This window comes from Pyrus communis, chromosome 13 (assembly GCF_963583255.1).
Source record: "Pyrus communis chromosome 13, drPyrComm1.1, whole genome shotgun sequence".
In the NCBI taxonomy this organism is placed as follows: domain Eukaryota; kingdom Viridiplantae; phylum Streptophyta; class Magnoliopsida; order Rosales; family Rosaceae; genus Pyrus; species Pyrus communis.
In genome coordinates, this window is record NC_084815.1 from 1,140,777 (window position 1) to 1,168,343 (window position 27,567).

At 36.2% G+C, this 27,567-nt stretch overlaps 2 protein-coding genes and 1 pseudogene across 5 annotated transcripts; all 3 read left to right on the plus strand.

Moving 5' to 3' along the window:
- Positions 1–7,785: 7,785 nt before the first annotated feature.
- Positions 7,786–8,618, plus strand: LOC137713309 (acyltransferase Pun1-like; annotated as a pseudogene).
- A 4,573-nt stretch (positions 8,619–13,191) lies between these two features.
- On the plus strand, positions 13,192–15,940 carry LOC137713727 (uncharacterized). Its single transcript, XM_068453070.1, has 4 exons — positions 13,192–13,614; positions 14,243–14,624; positions 14,771–15,334; positions 15,461–15,940. The coding sequence occupies exons 2-4, from the start codon at positions 14,244–14,246 to the stop codon at positions 15,707–15,709; spliced, it is 1,194 nt and encodes a 397-aa protein (XP_068309171.1). The 5' UTR covers positions 13,192–13,614; position 14,243; the 3' UTR covers positions 15,710–15,940.
- A 3,013-nt stretch (positions 15,941–18,953) lies between these two features.
- Positions 18,954–26,313, plus strand: LOC137712709 (serine/threonine-protein kinase CTR1-like). 4 transcript variants are annotated; one of them, XR_011065236.1, is made up of 16 exons: positions 18,954–19,607; positions 20,718–21,019; positions 21,107–21,248; positions 21,713–21,816; positions 22,213–22,421; positions 23,533–23,919; positions 24,073–24,113; positions 24,202–24,270; positions 24,381–24,481; positions 24,630–24,714; positions 24,828–24,926; positions 25,185–25,253; positions 25,333–25,464; positions 25,566–25,660; positions 25,748–25,943; positions 26,057–26,313. XR_011065236.1 is itself a non-coding variant. In XM_068451844.1 (16 exons), exons 1-16 carry the CDS (start codon positions 19,101–19,103, stop codon positions 25,854–25,856), a joined length of 2,349 nt encoding a protein of 782 aa, XP_068307945.1. In that variant the 5' UTR covers positions 18,954–19,100; the 3' UTR covers positions 25,857–26,313. The 4 variants fall into 4 exon arrangements, 3 of the variants coding, with proteins under 3 accessions (XP_068307945.1, XP_068307944.1, XP_068307946.1); XM_068451844.1 differs by having other exon boundaries at positions 23,533–23,658; positions 23,761–23,919; positions 25,748–26,313; XM_068451843.1 differs by having other exon boundaries at positions 25,748–26,313.
- Positions 26,314–27,567: the final 1,254 nt, after the last annotated feature.

Sequence of the window (27,567 nt, forward strand, 5' to 3'; positions counted from 1 at the left end):
GGTTGTGAGCTTAGTATCCAAAGATCACACCCCCCCCCCCCCCCAACCCCCAAAAAACACCCCCTAAAAAATCAAAATAATGAGCAAAAGATGGAAATTATGTAGGGACAGGAGACATAAATCTGATTTTACCTTCCAGAACGTCCAACCCCTCCCCCATATCCAGCAGAAATCCTTCTACTTCTTTCTAATCACAGTACCCAAAACATGACCAATACTACACTCCTCAATAGGACAATAAAGAATAAAAGTGATCTGCATTTTCAGTTTCACTCCTACATATCATGCACCAATGGCAAGAAAGACAAACATTGGGCCCTGTTCTCTCAAGGGAATCACAAATATCAACCCAACCAGAGCAATACTTATGAAAGAAAGCGAAACCGAACCCTGGGAGGAGCTTTAGCCTTCCAAACCAAATAAAAATGGATCGAAAAAAGAGATATAGATCGGTAGTCAACTGAAAACCCTCCTAAATATTTGCTACAAGAAAGAAAATCCTGAAGGACTAGAGCACCTTCTATAGAAACCAGGTGTAATCAAAATTACATTTCCTAATGATGAAAGTGAAGGAAGTTGAGGTTCCAATCATAAAACCAATTAACATCGGGAGATTAAACTCCTTATAAGCCCTTGCACAATTTCTTAACTTTCCGATGTAGGACAATACTTGGCATCCTCACATAAAGCTCCGGCACTCACAAGTCAATTAGATTCCTACAGAAGCCAAAACCTAAGCAATTTGGGGAAGAGTTTACTCACATTCATCCCAAAACCTCATTCTTTAGCCTTTTGTCTCCAAACGATTTCTTCTCTTAACACTACTAGCTCTTCAAATTTTAATCCTAATTTTGTCCTCTCACTTTCCCTTCTTGATTCAAATAGTTTTCTTCTTCTATCAAATTCGTTCCTCAATTCTCCTTCTACTCCATTTTTGTGGCGTCAAAAACCTCATTCAAATCCCTCCCACCTTGTTCTTCTCTATCTATCCCTCTGTTAGAAGTGTTCCAGAAATGTGCGACCGAGTAAATAGCTCTACGAACATCATTTAGATTTCTACAGAAGCCAAAACCTAAACAATTTGGGGAAGAGTTTACTAATACTCACATTCCTCCCAAATCCTCATTCTTTAGCCTTTTGTCTCCAGATGATTTCTTCTCTGGCTCTTCAAATTTTAATCTTAATTTTGTCCTCTCATTCCCCCTTCTTCATCCAAACAGTTTTCTTCTTCTGTCAAATTCATTCCTCAATTTTCGCGACAACAAAAACCTCATTCAAATCCCTCCCAAACTTGTTCTTCTCTATTTCACCACCAATCATTAAACAATTGTCTAACTTCCTGATACTTTAAAACTTATATCCGCTTAAAAAATGCATCAAATGTTAAATTCGAGAAGTTCCAGATCTATGAAACATTTCCTAAACTTCTGATGCTTAAAAATTTCTCCTAAATTGAAAATTCCTCAAATTTTAAAATGGAGAAGTTTCAGATATATGATTTTCTTTTTTTTTCTTTTCTTTTTTTTGCCTCGAGATTATACAGACAAACATGCTAAGTATTACTACCGGACTCAAGTTCTGATTCTTCTACGGATCAATTAACGGTGACATATTGGAAATCGATACAATCGAACATGAGCAAGCAAATTTCAAATCGAAAAAGATGCAGATGCAAAAAAATGAAACCGAATGCAATTACAGAGAAAGAAAATCAACTACGATAAGTCGAATCGAAGCATACCGTCGGATTTGAATCTGCTCGCGAGCCGCGAGATGTAGATCGTAGATTTGGAGACTGAACAGCGCTCTCACTAACGCTGATTAAGGTGCAGATGCAGAAAATATGAAATCGAATGCGATTGCAGAGAAAGGAAATCGACCATGACAGTATCGAATCGAAGCGTACCTTCGAATTTTTATATGCTTGCGAGACGCGAAGAGATGGATCGTGGATTCGAAGACTGAAAAGCTCTCTCTCTCTCTCTCTCTTCAGTCGCAGATACAAAGGGGAGTGGAGAAAGAAACGCTCCTTTGCCGCCTTACCGCCATTTTCCTTTTCGGTTTCCCTCCCAAATTTCCCATCTCTTCCCTTTTGTGATTTTAAAGCGAGACGCGTGACGTGGCGAGCTGTAGGCTGTTGTGGAATTACTCGATTGAGTTGTGTAACGCGCGCGCGCATGCGATCTCTTTCTTTTTTCTTTTTCTTTTTCTTTTTTTTTTTTTTGTTTTAAGTAAACTATCGATTTACTTCCTAAACTTTTACTTAGCTTTCGATTTTTCTCTCAAATTTTTCTATTGGAAAATTAAGAACTCAAACTAATTTTTTTAGTTGATTTGCCCCCTACCTTTAGTTTTTCATATATTTCATCCATATTTCTGTTAAGTGAGACTATGTGCACAACAAGTTATAATTCTTTTAAGGTTAGAAAAAGTCATTTAGCAAGACTTTCACACAATATACCCTTTGCACAATCGCTGTTTAGAAATCTAGGGTTTACACACGATTTGCAAGGTGGGTGTTCACTGAAACTTGGGGGAAATTGACTTCATAGTTTGTTGATGGTGGATTCGACAAAATCATTGAGATTACAAAAAGTTTTGAGAGTTGAAGATGCCTTTGGAGGTGCGCAGTGGGGGGAATCGTCCAAAGTATTGTAAGTATATTTTATACCTTTTGTAATTGTTTGTTTAATAGGAAGATGTCGGCTTTACATGGTTTTTTCTCTTTTTTATAGCTTTGTATGAGATTTCTTTTTGGTTTCAAATGGTGGTCAAATGTATATGTGGTCTTAAAGAAAAGCATGTGGACCTTAACACGGAAAGAAGAGGAAGGGAATGGGTGTGCCAGGCAACAATTGGATTTTTTTTTTTTTAACAATTGTGTATTGAATTTTTATGTATTTCTTTTTGGTGAAGAATATATACTTGATTTATTCACAATAGATTTTTAGGTCTAATTGCCATCTACCGCAATCTTATTGATATAGAAGTACAAAATTTAATCACTAAATAATCAGTTTGAGGCTCCACTTGGTTAGCATTTGCCAATTATAACTTGTAGATGATGCGTTCAACAATTTTATGAACTGGTTGGTTACTACCTTGCAGCCGTTTTATTCAGTTTGTCGTCCCATATCTTCTTTTTTTTTCAAGTTTTGGATGAAAAATCTTGTAATACAACTCTGTAGATTCTATTGGAACTTGTGTTTTCTGTGGGACTTGGAGTCCCACATCGCCCAAACACCTTTCATATTAAGTCTTTATAAGTGAGTTCACTCACTTATAGTTTGAAAAGAATTGGGCCAAAGCCATGGACCTTGGGCCTTAGAATTGGAGAGTTTGGGTGTATATATTAAATGTCAAAGATGGGCCTTGGGGCTCGGATGGACGAAAAACACAAGTTACGTTTTTGATTTTTTGGATTCAGTTTTTTCCGAAAGGATAAAACTGATTGAACAGTTACGTTCAGTTTTTATTGAACAGTTGCATTCGGTTTTCTTTTTACAAAAACTGATAAGCCTGAACGGTTGGATAAGTTCGAATCATGCCATTATATATATGGCAATACAAATCAGAAACCAGAATCAAGTTTTTCCATATTCATTCCACCATATTTCACTGAGAACCACACTACCAATTCGCCAAGAATCCAAGTTCGAGTGCAAGAACTTGGATTAGATAGTTGTATCCTGCAAGATAGACGTCCATGTGAACTACTGCACTGGTGTAGGGGCGTATTTCTGTCTTAGGAGATTGTTACTGCAAGCCTCTATCTTCCTAACCAAGTCAGTGTTTTGTGATTCATTAATTCAGTTTTGTAATTGTTTATATTGTGAGATATATATATATATTGTTTCCTTGTGAAATTACTATTCGAAATAAACTGTGCAATTGTTGTATAATATATACACTTGACATTTGATTTGTTCCAACAGATTCTAATACTCTCCATGGGATGTGTTGTGTTATTTTTTTTTTTTTTTGTTTACATTGTAGGGATTTGAACCTTGGACCTTTTATTATTTTTAACAAAAATAGATTTTTAACTATGTGTTTTTATTTTTTTAGCTAAGCCTGATTTATTCACAATGGAGATTCACCATGGAGGTCATCTTAAGGATGGAAAGTATGTTGGTGGTCTTGTACAGTGGGTGGACAACTTCGACGCTGACTTAATGTCTGTGCTAGACACATATGATGTGGCTGTATCACTTGGCTACAACCATCTACAAATAGGGTTTCACTACAAAGACAAAGTAAAGGAGTTTGTCCCTCTTATTGCAGATGCCGATGTTAGTGAATTTGTTTCTCATATACCTTCATTTAGGGTTGAAGTTTTATATTTGACAAATAATGGTCAGCGGGGTGATTGTTGGGATAATTGGTTTGAGACGGAAGTGTTGGCAATTGACTTAGACCTGATTTGGTACTGAGGTGATTCTGAAAAAAGCTGGTATCAAAAAAAGCTGGGAGCTGTTTTTGTGTTTGGTAAACATTCAGCTTCAGCTTTTTTTCACAGTTTTAGGTGAAAAAAAAGCCAAAAACAAGAAGCTTCAAAACCCAGCTTTGAAAAATCGGCTTTTTTTCACATCTGTTTTACATAAAAGTTTACCAAACACTATAATACTGTTTTTTTTTTTTTTTTCAAAAGCACTTTTACAAAAAAGTTTACCAAACACTCTGCTGCTTTATTTCACAGTCGCTTATTCTCACAGCACAGCAGAATCAGCTTTTTTTCAAAGCACAGCAATACCAAACCAGCCCAGGCAACCATCTTGTAGATGCTACAGTACAATGTGAAAAAGGTGTGAATGTTGAAGCTAGTGTGAATCAAAGAGTTGATGTAAAAATAGTTGATGTAGATGCTAACGATGAATATGAAAATGAAGATGATGAAGATGTTGGTGATGATGATGATGAAGAGGGATCAGAGCTTGATAGGTTTGTGGTTGATGAGGCTTCTGAGGCATCGCATAAAGAGCCTGGCAAAATTTCTACTGATGAGTAGAACTTAGAGGAGCTGGTAAGTCTTGATGAAGAGGAGCCTTCAGATGAAGAAGGTATTGTTGTGAAAAAGGTTAAAGGAAAGAGAAAAGCTCTGAGGTTTAAACAATTCAGAAGAGAAACTGACTTGTTAAATCCAACCTTTTATTTGGGTATGGAGTTTCCTGACATGAAGGCATGCAGGGAGGCTGTAAGGTACTATTCGGTTGCTATTAGTAGACCATTGCATTGGGATAAGAATGACCGAACTAGGCTTTGAGTATCATGTTTAGGAACTTCTAAAATAAAATGTCCTTGGTTACTATATGCAGCTCATGTAGGGAGGGGGCCGACTACCAGGATTAAAACATTTGTGCCATAACCTACTTGTGGAAGATTGCAAAAGACAAAGTATGCCACTTCTTCTTGGCTAGCTGAAAATTTTGATGAAGAGCTCAGAGATCATCCAAATATGAGTGTTGGTGGATTCATGAAGCTTGTGAGGAAACACTATGGAAAGTGTAGTTGATCTCCACGTATCATGTGCGTTTCGAGCATAATGTTTGTGCTCTTGTTTTGATAACTAAAACCTTATTTTGCTTGTGTTTGGTTAAATGGAATGCCCATATTTTGTAATCGAGATTCTATGGGTTATATATCTTATGGATGGTAAAATCTCTTATGTTTTCCAACTTCTTAAGGATCATTTTGTGGAATTGTATTGAGATTATTATGACATTATGAAAAGTACGTAATTATCTTGAACATTTTTTATGAGTATTATGAACATGTTTCTTATATTAATGCACTGCTTTGAAGACAATAACATCATGAACATTTGTCAAATTATTAGTTTGTTAGAGAAAATAAAAATGGTAGTACCTGCTTCAAGAAAAAGACGAACTTAGCTACTTAGGAAGACAATAACACCATATGTCATTTCTCATGCATAGGAATGATAGGGAAAAATAAAATTGTGGATAGGAATTAGGGGGAAAAAATAGAGGGAAAGTTTTGTTTTTTTATTTATTTTCAGTTTTTCGATCATTTTTAAGAGTGAAATGACTTAACTACCCTCACTTGTTATGCACATGGTCTCACTTAACAGAAATATGGATGGAATATATGAAAAACCAACAGTAGGGGGGCAAATCGGCTAAAAAAATTAGTTGTAGTCCTTAATTTTCCAATAGAAAAGTTCAGGGAGGAAATCGAAAGCTAAGTGAAAATTCAGGGGGAAATAGATAGTTTACTCTTTTTTTTAACAAACGATATTATCTACACTAAGAAAATTGGGTAAGCTAAGCTTCACAATGACTAGCAATAATCTGAAAAATCGGAGAGGGTATTCCTCATAATGTGGTTCAAATTCGCCATTGACGAGAATCGAACTTAAAACCTCTCATTTACAAATGAAAATGAATACTATTAGATCATAGTAAATATTCAAAACATTGATATTCTTGTTCTAAAATTCTGATTGTGCACCTTAAATTTTCAATATTTAGACAAAAGTACATTTGTGATATGATATATTTTGAGTGACAATAAATTTTCTCAAAATTTATTGGGTTTCATTTTATGTTAAGCGTTTTGAATTCAAATTTTCTATGTACATTTGATTCTATTTTAGTCTATCACGTTATGTTTATAACTTGAAAGATATATTTACTTTTGTTATACTTGGGAGAGTCATATTTTGAATTTATCCTAATTTAAGGTCAATATTGCACTATCGTTCACACTTATATAATAGGAGTGAATTTGTAATGTGACATGCGTCAGTTCACTAAATTAAAATTATTTTTCCAATGTATTTGAATTATATTAAAATATTCATGTTGTTCTGTTAGTTGTTATCTAATAATTATAGGATATCAAGATATCAAGTTTAGTGGTATCTCACCATAATTTTCTAGTAAGAAACAAAACTCTTACATTTTCAAGCAAGCTTAAGTGTAGTCACGCTGTTTAAAATATGTGTTGTGCATTCAAGTTAGCCAATCCCAAAACACTTATAGAGAGACCGAAGGCTGAAAGCCAAAGAACAAAAATCAGCAACTTGCCATTAAGTGGAAACATAAACCTGAAAATAGGAAAACAGCAATGGTGCCACTGAGTGGAGACAGCACTCATGCCACTGTGAGTGGACATATGAGCGGAGACAGCAATAATTTATTCATTCAGTCATCAGCTCAGGAACCTCCCCGTAAACTTCCCCTCCACACACTGCAGCTCTCTCTCTCTCTCTCTCTCTCTCTCTCTCTCTCTCTCTCTCTCATCTTCTCCACTCCTCACTCTGTTAGTTCTATACAACTCGTCCATCGCCCGGGGACTGACCTTGGGCTTTTCAGCTGCCAAGCAACTCCAGCATCTGTTCTGATCAAACTCAAAGTTGTAACTAAGGAGTTTGGATAAAATAAAAAGATGATCAAGGTTGAAGTAATTCACACAGAAATGAGTAATGCTATTTATACCATGTTTTTATACCGTATTTTTATACCACCTTAGGTGACATTTGATGTGAACAGTCACATCATTTGAAAAATTTGCAAAACTCAAGGAAAGGAAGAAGAAAGACTCCTCGTATACTACAATCATCATTTAATTAACTAATTTTTCTTAATTATTAGTTTATTAAATAATAAACTAAATTTAAAAATCTGCTTAATTCAAATGATGTGGTTGTCTACATCAAATGCCACCTATTAAGATGGTATGAAAATATGGTACAAAAACATAGTATGAATAACATTATTCCAAAGAAATTATTAAACCATCCAACTCCTCACCACCTTAGACATGTGTGCCTCTCCCCTTTTGGTTGCTGAAAAGTCCGAGCTTCTGAAGAAATCATTATCTGAGGCCCTCACTATCTTTTACCCTTTTGCGGGGGAATTCAAAAATAACGTTTCCATCAACTGCGATGACCGCGCAGCTCTATTTCTTGAAGCCCAAGTCAACCGTCCCATGTCCAAGATCCTGGACAAACCCGATTCTGAAATCCTGAGACAACTGATTCCAACTGCTATGCGTTCCAAACAAGCACAAGTAGGGCATCTTGTACTAGTCCAGGCCAACGTATTCGAATATGGTGGATTGGCAATTGGCGTCAGCATTTCGCACAAGGTCGCCGATGCCTTTAGCGAACAGCAAATTCATCGAAAGCTGGGCCGAAATTGCCCGCTGCACTGCCAGCACTGCTGACCATCACGTAGTACTTCCTACAGAATTTGGTGTTGCAGCTCTTTTCTTCCCACCACAAGATTTTTTTAAGAAGACCCCCCCTCACGCTACCTTTTATTGACAATGTTATCGGAAGGAGGATTGTGTTTGATGCCTCAAAGATTGCTGCTCTCAAGGCCAAAGCTGCCAGTGCAACAGTGCCAAATCCGACACGAGTTGAAGCAGTTTCCGCACTCATTTGGAAATCCGCATTGGAATCATCAAGATCGAACTTGGGTTTTGCAAGGCCATCCACATGGCGGTCCTTTGTGAACCTGAGGAAAATATTGGCTCAGCCCTTCGCAGAAAACTTACAAGGAAATTTTGTGTTTTCTACCTTGCCGAAGATTGAAGAAAATAAAGAATATGATCTTCAAACCTTGGTTGCAAAAATGAGGAAAAGCGTTTGAGGAATTTAAGGTAAATATGCCAATGAAATTAGAGGGGAGGAAGTAGTTCAATTCCTGAAGGAGCATAGTGAGCTCGTTCAAAAGGATGATATGGAAAACTATATTTGCACCAGTTTGTGTAGGTTTCCTTTCGGCTCGGCCGATTTTGGATGGGGAAAGGCATCATGCATACGCATCCCTTGGAATGAAGATTTCAAGAACAGAATGTTATTGTTGGATGCAAGTGATGGCATTGGCATCGATGCATACATGACACCGAAAAAAGAAGATATGGTCATGATTGAAACCAACGAGGACCTGCTTGCATATGCTTTTCTGCATTAGACCATTACTGAAAGGTAAATCTCGTCTAATCCTTCTCTATAATTACTTAATAAATAAAAGGTTTGCTTCCCTAAGTCATTGGAGATTCAAACTATAAATATCTTTCAAATGTCAGAAAATAAAATGCAACTATACTAAGAGCTAGTTGCCAGTGTTCTTGGGGATTTAGAATTTGTTTGGATGCTATGTTGTAACCTTTGGTGATTTCTTTTGTTGCTTTTGATTCCACAATTTCCTTGTTTTGTGTGAGCAGTGAGTAATGTATTGCTTTTACTATAGACTTTATTTTTCTTTCAATAAAATGGATTTGTTTTATTGCGTATACCTAAGAAAATATAGATCCCTAACAAAAGAAAACGAAAAGAGTGCTGAGAATGCTTTTCTATGAAATAAAATAAAATAAGACTGACTGACTAAGAATGCTTTCAAGTAATTTTTAAAACTAATTTTTATGTTTATCGGAAGGAACACAAGATTACAACACGTGTGATAATATGATGGACGATTGGGTTGATAAATTCTATTTTAAGTAGACTCATATAAAACGGGTTCACCGCCACCCGAAAACCCCAGTTCTAAAACGATGGCCCGAAACCTGCTGAATTTGAATCGAGAACAGCTCACAGCCACAAGGAAATTAGAGACTAGGATAGAGAAAAAAAGGGAGAAAAGAGGCGCGATGAATAAAGGGTAAAGGGAGAAGATGAGTTGATTTAGTCAATTCTGCTCCACTGTGAGGGAGGCGTGTCGGCAATGGGGGATCCAAGATTTGAAACTTGGGTGTCCCAACATTAAAGGTTCACGTTTTTTAAAGGAAGAAAGCGCAAAGCGCGTTAAAAAATCATTTTATTCAACTGAGGCATTTTGTCGAATACTTAGTGGGCTTATTAATGAAACCAAGCCATGTCGCCTATTTGTCAACAAGTTACGATATATGCTGAAGCAATCTGATGAATGCTATCAAGAATATATGTCGAGTGATGTTGATGCAGCATGTCGAGATATATGTACCAAACAATCGAAAAGTCTTCAGAGGACCTTCATATGCATGTTTTCCACCTTCCGACTGGTCCTAGGACCACTTTGGTTCCAATTTACATCCACCATTGCGGTGGCGGTGGGTGGAGTTCAAGAATTCTTGTTGTGGTGTGGCTTTTTTTACTTATCCATTTTTGTTTCTTATATTTTGTTTTCTTAAGTAAATGACTAAGGGTGTGATATCCACACACCACTTTTTACTTTTCACACATCCACTAATTTTTTACTGTCGTATCGAATGAATTGAAGAAGATCAAATGACACAAATTAAGAAGGAATGTGTGAGAAGTAAAAAGAAGTATATGGATATCACACCCCAATAACTAATGTTGATATGGGAAAAATATGATTGGCTAATATCATTTTTAATGTCATCTAGTCATCACAATCTAATAATCTAGTCTAATCTAAGACTAATATCAAAGTATAGAAGTAAAGATAATTAAGTGAAAAACATCTCATCGTTATAAGTTAAAAGGAGCTAAAGTGATATTTGAGATTAGGATAACTCCCCCTTTAGTCTTGATAATAAAAACTGATAAAAATGATCCGGCCGTGAAAATTATTTTAATTTTTCCGAGAAAATTTGTCAATCATCTAATAACCTTTTTTATGTGTATTCACCGGTAAAAAAAAGAAAAGAAAAAAAAGAAAGAGTGAATGTCATGACTCATAATCCCATCATAGCCAATTGCATCGCTGCCCTCCGCCGCCTCGCCCAACTCTAGAATACCTTTTCGGCTAAGTCAAACCAGCAGCAGCAGCACGCCTTTTCTCACTCTAAGCTCCCTCTGGTTCTCTCACTTGCCGTCCCTCCAGTTCGTCAAGTTCGGACCTTTGGCTTCACAAGGCGAGACAGAGACGGCAGAGACGGTGGAGGAGGAGCTTCAGGAGGCTAAATTAGTTGAGGTATTGTTTAATTGTTTTATTTATTTTTCCTGAAATTTTTTAGAATATTTTCTTTTGTTAAATTTCAGAAATGTTTTGAGTTATGGATTGAGATATTGCAGTTTATCAGCAAACTAGAAAGCAGACTAACATGAGATTTTATTTATTTATTTATGGACCAATTGGATAATGTTTTTAAAAAACGATTTTCGCACACCATTTTACTTCCCTTTCATATCTTGTTTGTTTGTTTTTTATATTTGGATTGAATAAATCAAAAGAAAATGATGAATAAAAAATTATGAAAAATAAAATCCTTCCTAAAATATTTTGAAGATGAGAAAATAGGACTTGAAATGAAAGTGGTTTCTTTGTCTAAAGAACAATATTTGACTATTTAAAGATACGTAGGAACTCCCACTCAAAATTTCTCAAAATTGTTCATTATTAATTTATAGAACTTCGTGTTTATAATCAGAACCGTTCATATTATAAATCACCATATAAAGATCGTCTCTGCGAAAAATCAATTAAAACTAAGGTCGTTTAATCATCAAACAATTTAAAAACAAATGAACGGTATTGTTAAAAGAATTATGAACCGTCTATGTATTTGTTACAATAAATTGATTAAACGATCTTAGTTTTAATTTATTTTTTACAAATATATCCTTTTACCGGACGCATCAATTACAGCAAGGCAAGTGAAACCACCTAGAAGGGAACCGAGTCAGCTTAAAGACAACATATTTGAGTCTAGTTCAGTTTTGAAACATAAATTGTAACTTCATTTGTACATCAATCAGTAAGGTAGTAATTTTTGGTGGCCGTGGCTGTTTGCTGTCAACTTTCTTTTCTATTCAGATAACGATATCGCTTTGAGGGAACCATCAAATTTTGTTTAAACTTCGACGAAACGAGATAAATTTATTGATATGATAAAAGAAATTACATTTAGTTACAAGAGACATAAATTTAACTCTTTATAGAACAAGATAAACAAAATACAAGAAAAAAAACGGGACATACACCTTACCCCTCTTGAAAATAAAAATAAAAGAAAAAGAGGGGCATAGACTTTACCTCTCTTGAAAAAGAAGAGTAATGCTACGGATATTAAATTTGTAAACAAAATTTGCAAACTAAATTATGTGTCATTAATAGGAATGAGCACGTTTATCAACGCTTAAGTAATTGTCTAATCATCATCTTTTATGTCATTTAACTTTTTAAATTTTATTTACAAATTTAATCTCTCTAGCATTATCTGCTTGTTTTTATGTTGTTATAACCTAATCGGTCACTAATTCTGTTAAAATGTTCATGTTTAAGTTGTTGTTTTAATATTAATATAATAAAATACCAAGACAAATGCTTGGTGTGTAAGAGGCCCACGAGAGGATCCAATTCCTATATCAATGGTCCATTTCTTTTGGATATTACTAAAAAATATTTATAGTAATTATGGCTAGTTCAATGAAGCATGTTACATTAGTTTACGTCACATTAGAAGATAATTATTGAGGTAGTTTAATTTAAGTAACTATATTAATTCAATTAAAATAATAAATTATGTTTGACTTATGACTCTTTGGCCCTCTTGGTTGGAGATAGTTTTTTGTCACATGACTATGTTTGACCTATAACCCATTGGCCTCTCGGTTGGAGATGGTAAGAAATATGGCTTAACATTGTTCATTAAAATATTAATTTCTTGGAGGGTTATAAGGCTAAAAGAAGCCCTTTGGCCTTCCTTCGATTGGAGATGACCTTATTTGAGTGTCTTATTGACGTGCATCCAATAAGAATTGAACTTACGAATTTGTCAATTATGTGTTAACAGACAGATCAAAGCAACGAACAAGCTAATACAATAAGTGCATCTAGTAAGAATTCAACATACCGATTCGCCAATTATGTGTCAACAGACAGATCAAAACAACGAATAAGCTAATTCGAAAATTATGTATATAAATATGGATTTGGATCCCTTCCGGATCCAAATTGTGGGGATCATCACATCTTAATAATTCATCGTACATCGTGCGGTTAGAAATCATTCGACTTTTTTTATTTAAAATTAAACAAAAATGATACCTGACGAAAACTGACCGCACTATATACGATGAACAGTTGGATGTGAAAATCCTTAAAATCTCTACAAAGTGAATCTGGAGATGATCCTCTTCCTATAAATATAAATTCATGTTAGTCCTTTAAAAGATATGGACAAATTTGCCCTCACCCATGCACTTGATCTTGATAGTTCTTTTTTTTTTTTATTATTTTTTATTTTTAAGGAGAACTGCCAAGTTGCAGTTATCCATCATTTTCGGAGGACCACAGAGTCGACCCCTGGCCACAACTTGATCTTGATAGTTGAGTTTTGTAAGATGGAAGCCTCAAAGGCCTCGGATCGCAACGGCTTATTCAATCACATATTTCTCCTGTAAAATACCATCACACCCCCAACCCCGACACTCCGATCCCGATACGACGTCGTCCGGCAATCAGTGATAGATTTCATAGCTGAACCAGAACTAGCCTTCAAACGGGCCACGTCAGCAAGTCAGTTAGTCGTTAGTTAGTTCCTGGGATCGAGCGGGAAGGAAAGGGAGGGATTATATAAGTGCACCGAAGGTGTTTGATAGAATGTCGCTGAGAGAAAAGATAGAGGCAGAGGCTTCATTCAGGATCAGCAAGAAATTCCCTTTCATCTTCGCGGCACACTCAGGCGGAAAGAAAGGTCAGTTTTTCTGAAGCCTTAGAAATTCTGCAAGATATCCTTACAGGCTTACACAATTTTCTTTCGTTCTCCAGAAAATGTTTATATTTCTTCATGTCTTTTCAAACCATTGAAGAAATCAGCAAGTTTAGTAGTTTTCTTGTGTTTATTCGTTGAATTGTTTAATGGGTTTTCTAAAGATTGCAACTTTCGAGTTTTTTTCGGTAAGAATATGGACTTAGATAGATGTAGAACCAACCCATTCTATAACTTTCCACTCTAAGTTTACGAATAATCATGAGGTAAAAATGTTGTTCTTGGACCTTGGTATAGATAGATTTTCCCATTCTATAACTTTCCATTCTATAACTTTTCCATTGAATTGTTTCTTGTTTTGGAGAAATTTAGAAGGTTGTCGTGTTTCGATCAAAGTTTTAAATTTTTAGAGTTGGCTTGAATTGGCCCTCAATGTGCTTGACTGGGATAAAATGTTCGTAAGGATTGAGCATGACAAGATGTGGCCTTCTTGAGTCTAGTTTTATTTTTCTCATGCCTTTTTTTTTTTTTTTCGGTTTTCTGGGATCAATCCTAGCTGTGCACATGAGAATAGCTTAAATAGTTTAGGTCTTGATATCTTGTGTGAATATAGGATGAAGAATTTGACGGCATCTTTTGAAGCGGAGGCTGGCAATGAACCTGGGAATAGCAGTAGCAGAGAGGAGCCAGTACAAAGCAGTGATGCTATGAGGAAGCCTCGGATTTTACTTGCTGCTACTGGAAGTGTAGCTGCCCTAAAGTTTGTCAGCCTCTGCCAGATTTTTTCTCGATGGGCGGAAGTAAAAGCAGTTGCCACAAGAGCATCTTTGTGTTTCATTGATCGAGCATCGCTTCCAAAGGATGTGATTATTTACACTGATGGGGATGAGTGGTCCAGTTGGAGGAAAATTGGAGATAGCGTGCTTCACATCGAGCTTAAAAAATGGGCTGATATCATGGTTATTTCTCCATTGTCAGCAAACACACTGGGCAAGGTGATATTTCATATTATCTGGAAATATCATTGCTTAAAATTGTTTCCTTGTTTTCTATGTTGTCTGGTTAATTTCATGTATGAAATCTATACTTTTTACTTCTTTATATCTTCTATATTTTAAATAAACGTCCCATGCTTTTGTAGATTGCTGAGAGATTGTGTGACAATCTACTCACCTGTCTTGTAGATGCATGGGACTGGAAAAAGCCTTTGTTTGTTGCGCCGGCCATGAACGCGTTGATGTGGAGCAATCCCTTCACCGAGCTACATGTGATGTCTATTGATAACCTAGGAATTTCACTCATCCCACCTATCCGTGGTGAAATGGCTGAGCCTTCTACAATCAACTCCACTGTAAGACTCTTTTACGCTCACAAATTCAACAGGGTTGCTGCATTGGATGCACTACAAGACAATTCTCTGAGGAAGCCACGGATTCTACTCGCTGCTAGCGGGAGTGTAGCTGCCATAAAGTTTGCTCACCTCTGCCATAGTTTCTCTGGATGGTCAGAAGTAAGAGCAATTGCCACAAGTGCATCTTTTCATTTCATCGGTAGAGCATCACTCCCCAAGGATGTAATACTCTACACCGACGAAGAAGAATTGTCCAGATGGAACACAGAATATGATAGTGCGTGTCCCATTTATCTTCGCCATTGGGCTGATATAATGGTTATTGCCCCATTGTCAGCAAACACACTAGCCAAGGTAAATGTTTAACAATCTTGAATTCTTCGTTACTGGTTTTTCACATGAACTTTGTTTCTTTGATTTATTATCTGGTTTCATGTGTAAAATTTGTATTTTAATCGATAATCTCCTGTATTATTGCAGATTGCCCGGGGATTGTGTGACAATCTACTCTCCTCTGTTGTATATGCATGGGATCACAACAAGCCTTTATATGTTGCACCGGCCATGAACGCCATGATGTGGAACAATCCTTTCACAGAGAAACATTTGAAGACGATTGGGGATGAACTCGGAGTTAAACTCATCCTTCCTCGTACAAAGAATGGTGCAATGGCTGAAATTGATGTGATTGACGGTTTTGTAAAAGACCGTTTACTAGACAAAATTTGATTTGCACCGTACTACTGTAGAATTAGGCAGGTGCATGTAATGTGTTTTGGTATGTGGAACCAGGCGAAACGAATCTGCAGTTGTAATTGGGATTGATTACTTGGTTTCAGGTTGTGATCACTTTCTGCTTAGGTCCTAAATATGTTTCCACTCCACATATCAGAAGAAAATTTTTCTGATCAGTTTGAATGGTAGTTGTGTACTGCAATATATGGTCCTTTAATTCTCAAATTTTTTTAGCAGAGCAGTACTGGTGCAATTGCAGCGGTTGGTAGGAGAGATTCTCTCGTGTAACCAAATTTTAGTATTGTTGTATTTTTCGGCCATCGATGAGATGCAAGTCTTGTATGTCGGAATTCTTGCGTACGAATACAATTGATCATAAGAGCAACTCCAACGTGTGAAACCTCCCCTCAGGCAATACACTGTGCTATCCACCTAATGAACAGTAACTGCCCTTAATGAACAGTAATCGCCTTTTGCATCTCTACTGTTGCACTTCAATAGCCCTGGCAATAGGTAATAAAATATTAGTATTTTTTTATTTATAAAATAATACAAAATAATTTTAATTGTAATTTCCGATAAGATTTTTAATCGTTCTTGTTGCGCCACGTGTCATTATCCGAAGTATTATTAAATAATACAAAATAATTTTATTTGTAATTTTGGATAAAATTTTTAATCGTTCTCGTTGCGCCACTTGACATAAAATACGAAAAGACAATTATTGGGGATGGATTTCCGATAAGATTTTTAATCATACTTGTTGTGTCGCGTGTCATTATCCGAAAATACAATTATTGGTGATGGATTTCTGATAAGATTATTAACCAATCATGTTGCACCACATGTCATAATTTGTTTACAATATTTAAGGATAGATTTCCATCAGATTTTTAACGAATGACGGCATACCATGTGTCATTATCCGAAAATACAATTATTGGTGATGGATTTCTAATAAAATTATTAACCAATCACGTCGCGCCACATGTCATAATCTGTTTACAATCTTTAAGGATAGATTTCCATTAGATTTTTAATGAATGACGGCATGCCACGTGACATTATCTACAACCTAATCATTTCTGAATCCTCCATATAATCCACTATCCATCCTCACAAATCTCACACTAATTTTCTCAAGATCTCTATCATTATTCATAGTTTCTGCTTCACTTTTCACAAAAATCTCTATCATTATTTATAGTTCCTGCTTCTTTCTTACAATGTCTTATTCTTCCTCAAGGATGATGCGGGAACTCAATCAGGAAGAGGAAGAATTGTTTGACCAATCAGAAGGAATGTTCAATCTCCAGGTGGCAAAAAATGAGAGGGAAGAGGATGAAGAGCGTAGAAGGAGAGATGACAAATCAGATTGTACCACGTGTCACAACGGTAACTTTTCTTAATTTTAAAACTATTTTTTCTTTTATTTTTTATTATTTATAAAGCAGATTAATATCAACCGTTGATCTCAGATCAAACAGTTGATATTAAATCAATTTTTTTTATTACCATTGCATATCGGACGGCCCATTTTAAAGAGTCGTTGAGATCGAACGCATTGTGGGAAACAACATGGCTTCCTAACGGTAACATTTTAGTTTGAAAAGTGGGCTGATTTTTTTGAAAATATGTCGAGCGACACGCCCTCACGCGCGAGTGGGGTGCACACGCCTGACAGAAAAAAATTAAAAAAAGGCCTGACACCGGGCTGACATCAGCCCTAGCGTCGCATCCACTCGGGCTGGCAATTCTTCACAGGCCCGAAGCTCAGGCCTCCACCTCCACTTGGGCTCCTTCACGTTGGAGCGAATCCACAAGGCCTCGCCCCCTTTTCTCTGGCCTGTCCCCCGAGCAATCCACCACGGTGGAGTTGCTCTAAGAGTACCTATAAGGCAACGACTTTGGGTATGTTTACTTACATGGTACGTGGATGAGAAGGAATAGGCGTGATAGTGTACGAGGAATGAGTAACAACCACACTCTATGTTAATGAGATCCCTTCATTTTTCATGTAGGCCATGCCCAAAACCTATGAGACTCGCTTATTTTTTCATTATTTGAGTTGTTAGTGAACATGTGAACAAGAATGATACTCATTCTTTTCCATTATATTCTTTGTGAATGAACATATTATTAGTTTTTACCAATACTCTATGTGGGTATAGCACTTGTCACATGACCTCCGCTCACTACAAACATATATTATAACATTTGGATTAGTAACACAAATTTACAATATTATTATCACACTAAAGAATAAGAACGCTTAGAAGGGAAGGAATGCAAATAATTACATTAAATTGCAAATATTTCAGGATTAAAGAAGAAGCGGCCACATTTTCTCATAAACCTATGTCATCGTCGTTTCTAGCAACCTACGTCGTTGTTGTTTCTAGCAACCAAGCCTTTACTACCATGTCTTTCTTTCCTAAGATTTGCCGGGAAGCTCGTAGTGGTTTGGACTTGATTCGTTGAAAATCTGAATCACACCACTATTCGCTATGCACTTGGCTAGCTGCTCAGTGTTTGTCATATACACTACAAATTGTGTGGTTCCAAGTGTCGTTTCTCGATTGAGATATGCAGAGCGGCGAGGACTTCAATCGCTTTTTTTCGACTTATAACTAATAGATCATTAAGAAAGGAAAATGATCCTCATCCTTTTCCTTAGGGATCTCATAGTCGTGACCGTTCATCGTGCATTGTGCGATTATAAATTATTTCAAAATTTAAAATTTAAAATTAAATATAAATAATACCTAACGAAAATTAACCGCATGATGTACAATCAACGATTATGATCACGAAATTCCTAGAATCTCATAACAAGAATCATTCGGGGATCGTTTTCCATTAAAAAATAACAAGCAAATTCAATTAAAGAAAACCATAATAACAAAAGAAACTGACAAGATGCATGCATAGAATTGAACCCAAATTAAAAAAATTTAAAAATAATGCATGTACCTCAACCTAAATAAAGCTGATAAAATCACTAGATTCACTACCCAACTGCCAACTGTCATAACCCTATAATTTATTATCCCCAAAACCCCCATTAAACAAGTCTTAATCGTGGACAAAAGGAAAGAATAAAATTATTCGAGTCGAGCGCGTGTGAAGGAAAAAAATGATTTTAATTAAATAAAAAAAAGATATAAATTAAATTAAAAGAATAATATTAATTACGATGACGCCACCGAATGAAACCTCACTGTCGCTTTCGCTTTTTCTCACTCCGACAGTGGAAGTTCTAGAGAGAGAAACTCAGACCTTCTGTGTAGAGTCCTCTTGAGTCCTCAGACTTCAATTTTTTTGAACGATGACGGGTTTAAGAATTTCTAGGGTTTTCTGACGAACTGATTTGTCCCAAATCTCGATGGAAATGCCCGGTAGGAGATCCAACTACAAGCTTCTGAGCCAAGACCCCGACGACCAGACGGCGGCGTTTTACGAGACGGAGAGCAAGAACAAGGGGAAATGCGACAGAGGGCTCGATTGGGTAACCGGAGCCGATTACCGGGCGAATCAGCAAGCGATTCGTGCCGGGAACCCGTACTCGTCGGCCTGGTTGCAGAGGCAGTCGAGCGGGTTCGGGTACGTGCTGGACGATGTGTTCAAGGTTAGTGGTGTAGGGGGTGAATATCGAATGAAGAGTGTGGATGGAGCTGTTGCGACCACCAGCGGTAGCTGTGGCGGCGACTCGTCTTCCTGGAAGAGCTGGGCTCAGCAGACTGAGGAGAGTTATCAGCTGCAGCTGGCTTTGGCTCTTCGGCTCTCATCGGAGGCCACATGCGTCGATGATCCTAACTTCTTGGATGCAGTGCTCGATGATTCAATGTCTAGGACATGGGGCTCCGTTGTCGCCATTTCGCATCGGTTTTGGGTAAGGTTTATTCTGCTTCTGAGACCATGTTTCATTAGTTGCATGGTTTGCTGCCTTGCTTTGTTAATTGAGTCGGTCTCGTTCTCTAGAGCTGAGTTCTTTGCTTAGTGTGTGAAATATGTTCTAGCATGGTTAGTTATCAACGGAATGGCCGGAGCGATTTCTGAATATTTTTGTGAAAACATTATGCATTTCTTCATGGAATTTGAATTCACAAGCTGCATTATCTCATTATTGCTCTACATTTACATAGCTTGAATTAAATTTCCATTGCGTGTACGAATGACATGTGGGATTTCTAAATACCAGGTTTGAAAAACTAACCTTTATCTCAAATATCCTATTATTTCATTCTTCCACACGCTCCACATCAAACAAGAAAACAATATTTCTGATTGAATTAGATTCCATTTACAATCTAGCGTATTGGTTGAGCGAGCAATTGATCACTGAACAATGTATGACCTCATGTTAACAAAAAATGGGGCAATTCTGACATTATATTATGCATTCTATTTCTTAAAAAATGGTGTTGTATATACTGACATACTGTTTGATCCTATGTCAGATTGCAGCTCTGTTTTTGAGCGGATCTAGATAACATCGTTAAAAGTAAAACTGATCTACCAGATTCACAAAAATGTTATGAAAGAGAACATAATCAGTAATGGAAATTAGTAATATGATGCATTTTGGGTCTAACCGTACGGTAACTGGGATTTTGAAGTTGCCAATGAATCAGGACTCACATAGTACAATCGTTTTTTATGGAAGTTAGGTTTATGTAATAGCTATAACCGTAATACACTTATGTTTATACATGTATATGTATGCAGGGAGTAGTTTTCTCTTGTAAGACAGTATGGTATGCTATGTTGCCAGACTGGATCAAGTGAAATCATGTTATTCGTCAAATTTACAACCTAATAACGTTACATGTCAGATATCTAAAAGGAGATTATTTATTCCATTTTCTTTCTTCCAACCCAAAGTTTCTCAGAAAGATAATTGAGTTTAGAAATGATTTTGAACAACTTTGTTCTTACAAATGGTTTATGTTTTGTGGTGATAGATGAATTAATCCTATCGTATTGATATGATGTGCAACAGGTGAATGGCTGCCTGTCGTACTTTGACAAAGTGCCTGATGGATTTTACCTAATTCATGGAATAGATCAGTATGTATGGACTGTGTGCACTGATCTGCAAGAAAATGGTCGTATACCATCAATTGATTCATTAAGGTCTGTTGATCCTGGCGTTGGTTCAAGTATTGAAGTGGTTTTAATTGATCGACGTAGCGATCCCAGTCTAAAGGAGCTCCAAAATAGGGTTTTAACCATTTCTTGTACTTGCATAACTATGAAAGAGATTGTAGATCAGATGGCAAAACTTGTATGCAGTCGCATGGGGTAAGTTTTCTGTATCTTCTGTCCACTTCTTTCTAGGACATCTATGTCTGCCATTCATATGTAACTGAATTTTGTTGCTATCACAAGGGGTTCAGCTTCCGTAGGAGAGGATGAAATATTGTCCATATGGAGGGAGAGCAGTGATGATCTGAAAGATTGCGGATCTGTAGTTGTTCCAATAGGCAGCCTTTCTGTTGGCCTATGTAGACATCGTGCTTTATTATTCAAAGTAAGGAGCCTGTATGATTTGATATATTTACTTACCTTGAAAGAAGTCTATTTAACTTGATAATTTGTATTTTAGAGCTATATTTTTCATGAAAAGAGAGAATTATTGTTCTCTTTTATTTGATAATAAATAAAACCTTTTTTTTTTTTTTTTTTTTTTTTTCGGTTTGAAGGCTTAGTTTGATAAGGACAGAGAGAATTTAACCCTTGACTTCTATACTAACGGAATTGTTATTGGCACTCCAAAACTCTCGGTTGGCACTCCAATTTTTCTATATTTAGAAAGAAAAATACACTTGTGAGGAGTGCAAATTGAGATTTTTGGAGTGTTAATAACAGTTCCTATATACTAATGGAAATCTTTATCTGTTAATTATAGTTCGTCTGATTCATAAGTTAATATTATTCTTTATTCATTTGATTACAATATGATACTACTAACAAGCTGCGTGTCTATCTTTGAAGGTTCTGGCTGATACTATTGGTTTACCTTGTCGAATTGCCAAAGGCTGTAAATATTGTACAAGGGATGATGCCTCCTCTTGTCTTGTCCGGTTTGAGTGGAACAGGTATGCTATTATTTTTGAACTTTTGTGTTTATCAATAGTTTGAATTGGTAACGCTGTTTACTTTTAGAGCTGCCTGGTGCATAACTGCAAAAATTATTCAAGGTATGCTTTGGTAAAAAGTTATTCATCATATTTGTATTTGTTTGAATTTCTTTGTCTATACCTTTGGTTTTCTGTCGTTCATCAGTCATTGCCACCTTCCTGAACAAGCCCTCGAGCCTGCTTTGCACTGCCTTCCTCCTTTGTGTTAAAAAAATTATATAGGAAAACGAGCATGGTCAAATTAGAGTTGGAGAGAATATTTCTCTATTTGGAGAATCAAGAGTGTGCCAAATTTAATTTCCTTGTTATCAAACTGGTGGAGACATCTGATATGGTGTCTTTGTTTCACTTCAGGGAGTATTTAGTTGATTTGATTGCAAATCCAGGTTACTTGTGCGAGCCTGATTCCTTGCTCAATGGCCCATCATCCATCTCAATTTCTTCACCACTGCGCTTTCCAAGACAAAAGCCAGTTGAACCTACCATTGATTTCAGGTTACTGGCTAATCAGTATTTCTCGGACTGTCAATCGCTTAATCTTGTTTTTGATGAATCTTCTGCAGGTAATTGTTTGATTGTCAAAGCAATGATATATATATATATATATATATTTATGTATGTATGTATGTATGTATGTAAGTATGTACAAAAAATTAAAAAAAAAAAAAAACTGAAATGCTGATCATAGACATATATACAGAGAAATGGTGTCATATGTGATCATTGCTGATTTTTTTATGACAATCTGTTCTTGAATAAACACAATTAGGTATAGACATAATTATAGGATGCAGGTACAGTATGGTGTAGAATTGCAGATACTTTGATCCAGAAAATCCTAAAAGAAAACTTGGAATATGGTTCGATGCATTACTTATATTATGATTACAATTGCAGAACTTGTAATAATATATGCAGACACAGTTGTGACTGTCTCTATGGACACGCATACACACATTTCCATGCATGCTTTGACACATACATTTAATAAATCTACTGTACAGGCTCTTCCACAATAAATAATCTTATTTATTCTAAATTTTAGTTGCCTCAGATTAATGCAAGCGCGCCTTCCCTAGTAACAATAACTTGGAGGTGTCTTATGCTACATACAAGAACTTTCTATGATACCCTCTGCCTGAAAGTAGGACCTCAAAACAATTATATGGTGTGCTGATGCTTCATTTAGTTTGACCTCATTTAACTCTTCTTTATTGATTCTTTGGGGTTAGGATAGATGCATATTAATGTCAGATAACTGCAGATGGTTTTGAAATTTTTAGAATGGAAAATTGAATGTTGATGATCTAGTTGCAAATAAGTGAGCTTTATTTTCTGTTATGCCTTTGCACATGGTTCAAGTAATGGGCATGCCAGTTATATTTACATTGGGATCGTATAAAACGTTATCTATTAATACAACTCCAAATTTCCTCATCTATTCGCCCTTGGCATGTAGAATTCTAGCAATAACTATGTTGTGGTTATGTTTACATTGAACTGTAAATTAGTATTCATCATCATCATCTCTTTTGGATTTTCATTATCTGTTAAACCTGTACCTATAATTCAAGGTATAACTATGTTGTGGTCTTGTCTATATTTTGTCTGGTAAATTGGCATTCATCTGTCATGACGATTCTAATTCACCCATGGTGCTTTCTATCATCACAGGAAGTGCTGTTGATGAGGACAATATGTATCCTAAACAATTTGATAGGAAGAGTACAGAGGGAAAAAACCTTTTTTCAAGTTTCAGTGGCTACACCTCTGCACACGCAAAAATTCCTGAGACAAGTGGTGATGATAGAAATCCCCAATTGTTTAATCGTTCTCAGAATATTGTGCACACACCACCCATGGTAAATGTTCCAATCCCTCTAACACGTATGCCGCCTGTAGGGCATAGAGATGGCCCAAAGGTGGATACAGTTACAAACTCTAGGTTTGTTGAGGGTGTTCGACTGGTTCCTAGTAAACCAAGTAAAGAGCTCGCACTCAATGTAGGGAATTTGGACATCCCATGGAGTGATCTCGTATTAAAAGAGAAAATTGGTGCAGGTATCTTACCCTCCAGTTTCCTTCCATTAATGTTACAAACGTGAAAGCTTATGTAATATCATGAACATGAAGAGCACATATGCCCTTCATGTACGTAATGCAGTTCATATTAGTTAGTTTGAGGCTGTAAAAAATGGCATTGTTCATTTGCAGGTTCTTTTGGAACTGTTCATCGTGCTGATTGGCATGGCTCTGTAAGCACCTAATCTGTTTACACTCTGCCCTCATAACTTCTTGTATAGCCATTTATTCATAATACTGATAAAAAGTTGTACATTTAAGGATGTTGCTGTAAAGATTCTTATGGAGCAAGATTTACATGAAGAACGCTTTAAAGAATTTTTGAGTGAGGTACATGATGGCAGAATGTTTGGACGCATTGAATTTAAGTACATAATTGGTTCCAGTGTACTTTCTTCGTCTTGAATTTGAGATAAGCTTCACCTTCTTTTGTCTGATAGGTGACTATAATGAAGGACCTGCGGCATCCAAACATTGTTCTCTTTATGGGTGCAGTTACCAAGCCCCCAAACTTGTCCATAGTCACGGAATATTTATCAAGGTTTTGTGATGTCCTCTTTTTGTACACCTCCCCACACTGCCATCCCCACAATAGGAACTTTCATATGTATTAGACATTTATACCATGTTAAGAGATTTTTTTTTTTTCAAATTCTTTAATGATCTGAATTGTTGGCTCTTAATTGCAGAGGTAGCTTGTTTACGCTTTTGCAGAAACCTGGCGCAAGGGAGGCATTGGATGAGAACAGCCGCTTGAAAATGGCTCATGATGTGGTGTGTATATGAAGACTTCTTATTATTCTGTAGCATCTTATTATTCCTTTTCAGTTTTTATATTTTAGTTTCTATTCACTGTGTGCTTGTACATGATCTGAAATTTTTCACAGGCAAGGGGAATGAATTATCTTCATAGACACAAACCTCCCATCGTTCATCGTGATTTAAAATCTCCAAATCTGTTGGTAGACAAACATTATACGGTGAAGGTAAGGATCTCCTACAGCATTTAGTTTGCTTATGCTTTGAGCGCTTGGAATGGACCATCGATTTTCATTTAACTGGTTACTGAGCTTGGTGAATGATCAAACTGCTACATGATTTCTCTAGGCTCACAGGAGTTTAATTTTCAGTGGGTCGTGCTCGACTATAAGTTATGTATTTGAAAATGAACATGACTAAGTGCGCCAACATTTGTTTATTTACTGCATTGTTTACACCATTTTCTTACCTGTTTTGTGGTTTAGGTTGGCGATTTTGGTCTTTCCCGTTCGAAGGCAAGCACGTTCCTTTCCTCAAAATCAGCTGCTGGGACTGTAAGTTTTTTTTAACTAGACAAACAACCTGGAAGTTTCAATTATAAGGTGGTTGAAAATTCCCCTCTATTTTCTTTAGGCTGAATGGATGGCACCAGAAGTCCTGCGTAATGAACCGTCAAATGAGAAGGCAGATGTTTACAGTTACGGTGTAATATTGTGGGAACTCGCAACATTGCAACGGCCGTGGGGTAATTTAAATCCACTGCAGGTTTGTGTTATGATGATTATGCTCTTGTAGATTAGAAAAGGGAAATGCGGAATATCTTTTAGACCTGATCACACATAGCCTTTCTATTCTATGTTCCGTAGGTTGTCTCAGCTGTTGCGGTTTATAACAAAAGGCTGGACATTCCGCATGATGTGAATCCACATGTGGCGGCTATAATTGAGGCTTGCTGGGCCAAGTGAGTTTGAGACTCTAATTCAATAAATTAAACTGACTTACATATAAAAATTTCCCTGTTTTCTCTAATAACAAATTCATGCTGCAGCGAACCCTGGAAACGACCTTCATTTGCTAGTATCATGGAATCTTTGACGCCATTGATAAAAGATCCTGTGACTCAAACTAGTCATACAAATATGCCATTACTCACCTGAACGGGAACGAGTCTTATTCATGCACATAATACACCATTCTTTAGAGAATCGATGTGTGGCGGGCATACGTGCTGTTCATAGTCTCGGGTATGCCCATTACTTAGATATGTATTCTTAGTTCTAGTTTGCTTGGTCAGTTTCCGGTCCAATGAACTCGTATGCATAATTTCCGATGCTTGTTCTGTGTCAACTGGTTGCAGAGCCATTGTACATTTCTGTTCTTATCGCCGATTCAGCATTTGGACTCTTTAACCAAATGAAGGCAACTATGAGTGCCAACAGTGTCTGCATTGCCGTCTCTTCTCGCCATCATGGGGAAGTTGTATAATTTCTGTGTTATAACTTTGTACATAAAAGAGCGTTACTAGAATCGATTACATCTTTCCTAGCATGCTTTGTTTCGCATTTACGAGGTAAATTTAGGTCAGGATTTTTCCTGGATTGGTGGGTTGGCTCATCAGATGTGTTTTTTGTTTGTTTAATATTTATAAATTCATTGAATTTAACGGTTAAGATCTAATATCATCAAATCCAACGGTAAAAGAAAAAGATCTAACGGTTCAAATTTAAATTGGTTTAGTAATTTTTTAATATTTATTGCAATCTAAATATTTTTAAGTTAAAATGTTCATAAAATAAAATTAGGCCTTTAATATTAGCACTCCACAAAATGTTGAATGCACCTCACATTAAAATTTAATATTAAATAACTTATTTATCCCACTATGCAATGTCAATTTTGACCTTATTAGGTTAAAAAATAAAAATAAAAAAATTCTAAATACATTCCAAATCACTTTTAGCGTATTATTCCTCTTCAACTATTAAAACCCCTTCCACTCTCAATTATGGAACGAAATCTTAACCAATGAAATTACATATATGTTGATTGAGAAAAATTATTTTTGATGAATGCACACGAAATCAATGTACCTTCCACATGTATTGAGAGAAGGTAATTTCGAAAGTCTAATGAAATTATTTGGTGCCAATCCCCATCAAATTTGTTGGTTCTTTTATGTTATTTGTATGAGAAAGATGGAGACCTAGTTCTTCAATATATGAATGACAACTTATGTCTAGGAAAACCTATCTTGTCATCCCAAAGAGAAAAGTTTAGCGATTAAGAAAGGCAACATTTTATGTGGCCACCCTTGAGAAAAAGGGTAGCAACTATAGGAATCTATTTCAATTGAATGTTAGTCAGTGTCAAAGAATGTGAAATGCAGTTAAAAGACACATAACCCTCTAGCCAAGAGAAATCAAAGAAAATGTCAACATTCAACAAGAAGGGTCATTCTTTAAGTCATTGGAAACCGAGACCCAAAGCAATTCCCAATACTTATCCTTTATTTTTTAATTCAGTCTCCAAATTTATGATTAAACATCCTAGTATTTATTTCTAGACAAACCATCCAGAACATTACCATTGCACCAGTCCTATAAAACTCTTACCTTTTTTCTCTAATCTAAACATTTTTCGAATCGTTCATTTTGAAATCATTCAGCAAACTAAACATTCAAATGTTTAGATTCAATCCCTGAAAATTAAAAATGATTGTTATAAGATTTGAGAAATGTGGTGTATAGAAAATGTGAGGTGTATGAAGAAAATATAAGGTGTATATTGAGAATGTGAGGTGTGGGGGTATTATGGGGAAATATTTGAGGTGCATTAAGATAATTTTTAAGTGAAAAAGCAAATGTGGGG

Coding starts and splice junctions, on each gene's coding strand:
- LOC137713727 (XM_068453070.1), top strand. CDS start 14,244: ATGAAGAATTTGACGGCATCTTTTGAAGCGGAGGCTGGCAATGAACCT. Junction 14,625..14,770: donor CAGCAAACACACTGGGCAAG/GTGATATTTCAT, acceptor ATGCTTTTGTAG/ATTGCTGAGAGATTGTGTGA. Junction 15,335..15,460: donor CAGCAAACACACTAGCCAAG/GTAAATGTTTAA, acceptor GTATTATTGCAG/ATTGCCCGGGGATTGTGTGA.
- LOC137712709 (XM_068451843.1), top strand. CDS start 19,101: ATGGAAATGCCCGGTAGGAGATCCAACTACAAGCTTCTGAGCCAAGAC. Junction 24,114..24,201: donor GTGCTGATTGGCATGGCTCT/GTAAGCACCTAA, acceptor TGTACATTTAAG/GATGTTGCTGTAAAGATTCT. Junction 25,254..25,332: donor CAAAATCAGCTGCTGGGACT/GTAAGTTTTTTT, acceptor TATTTTCTTTAG/GCTGAATGGATGGCACCAGA.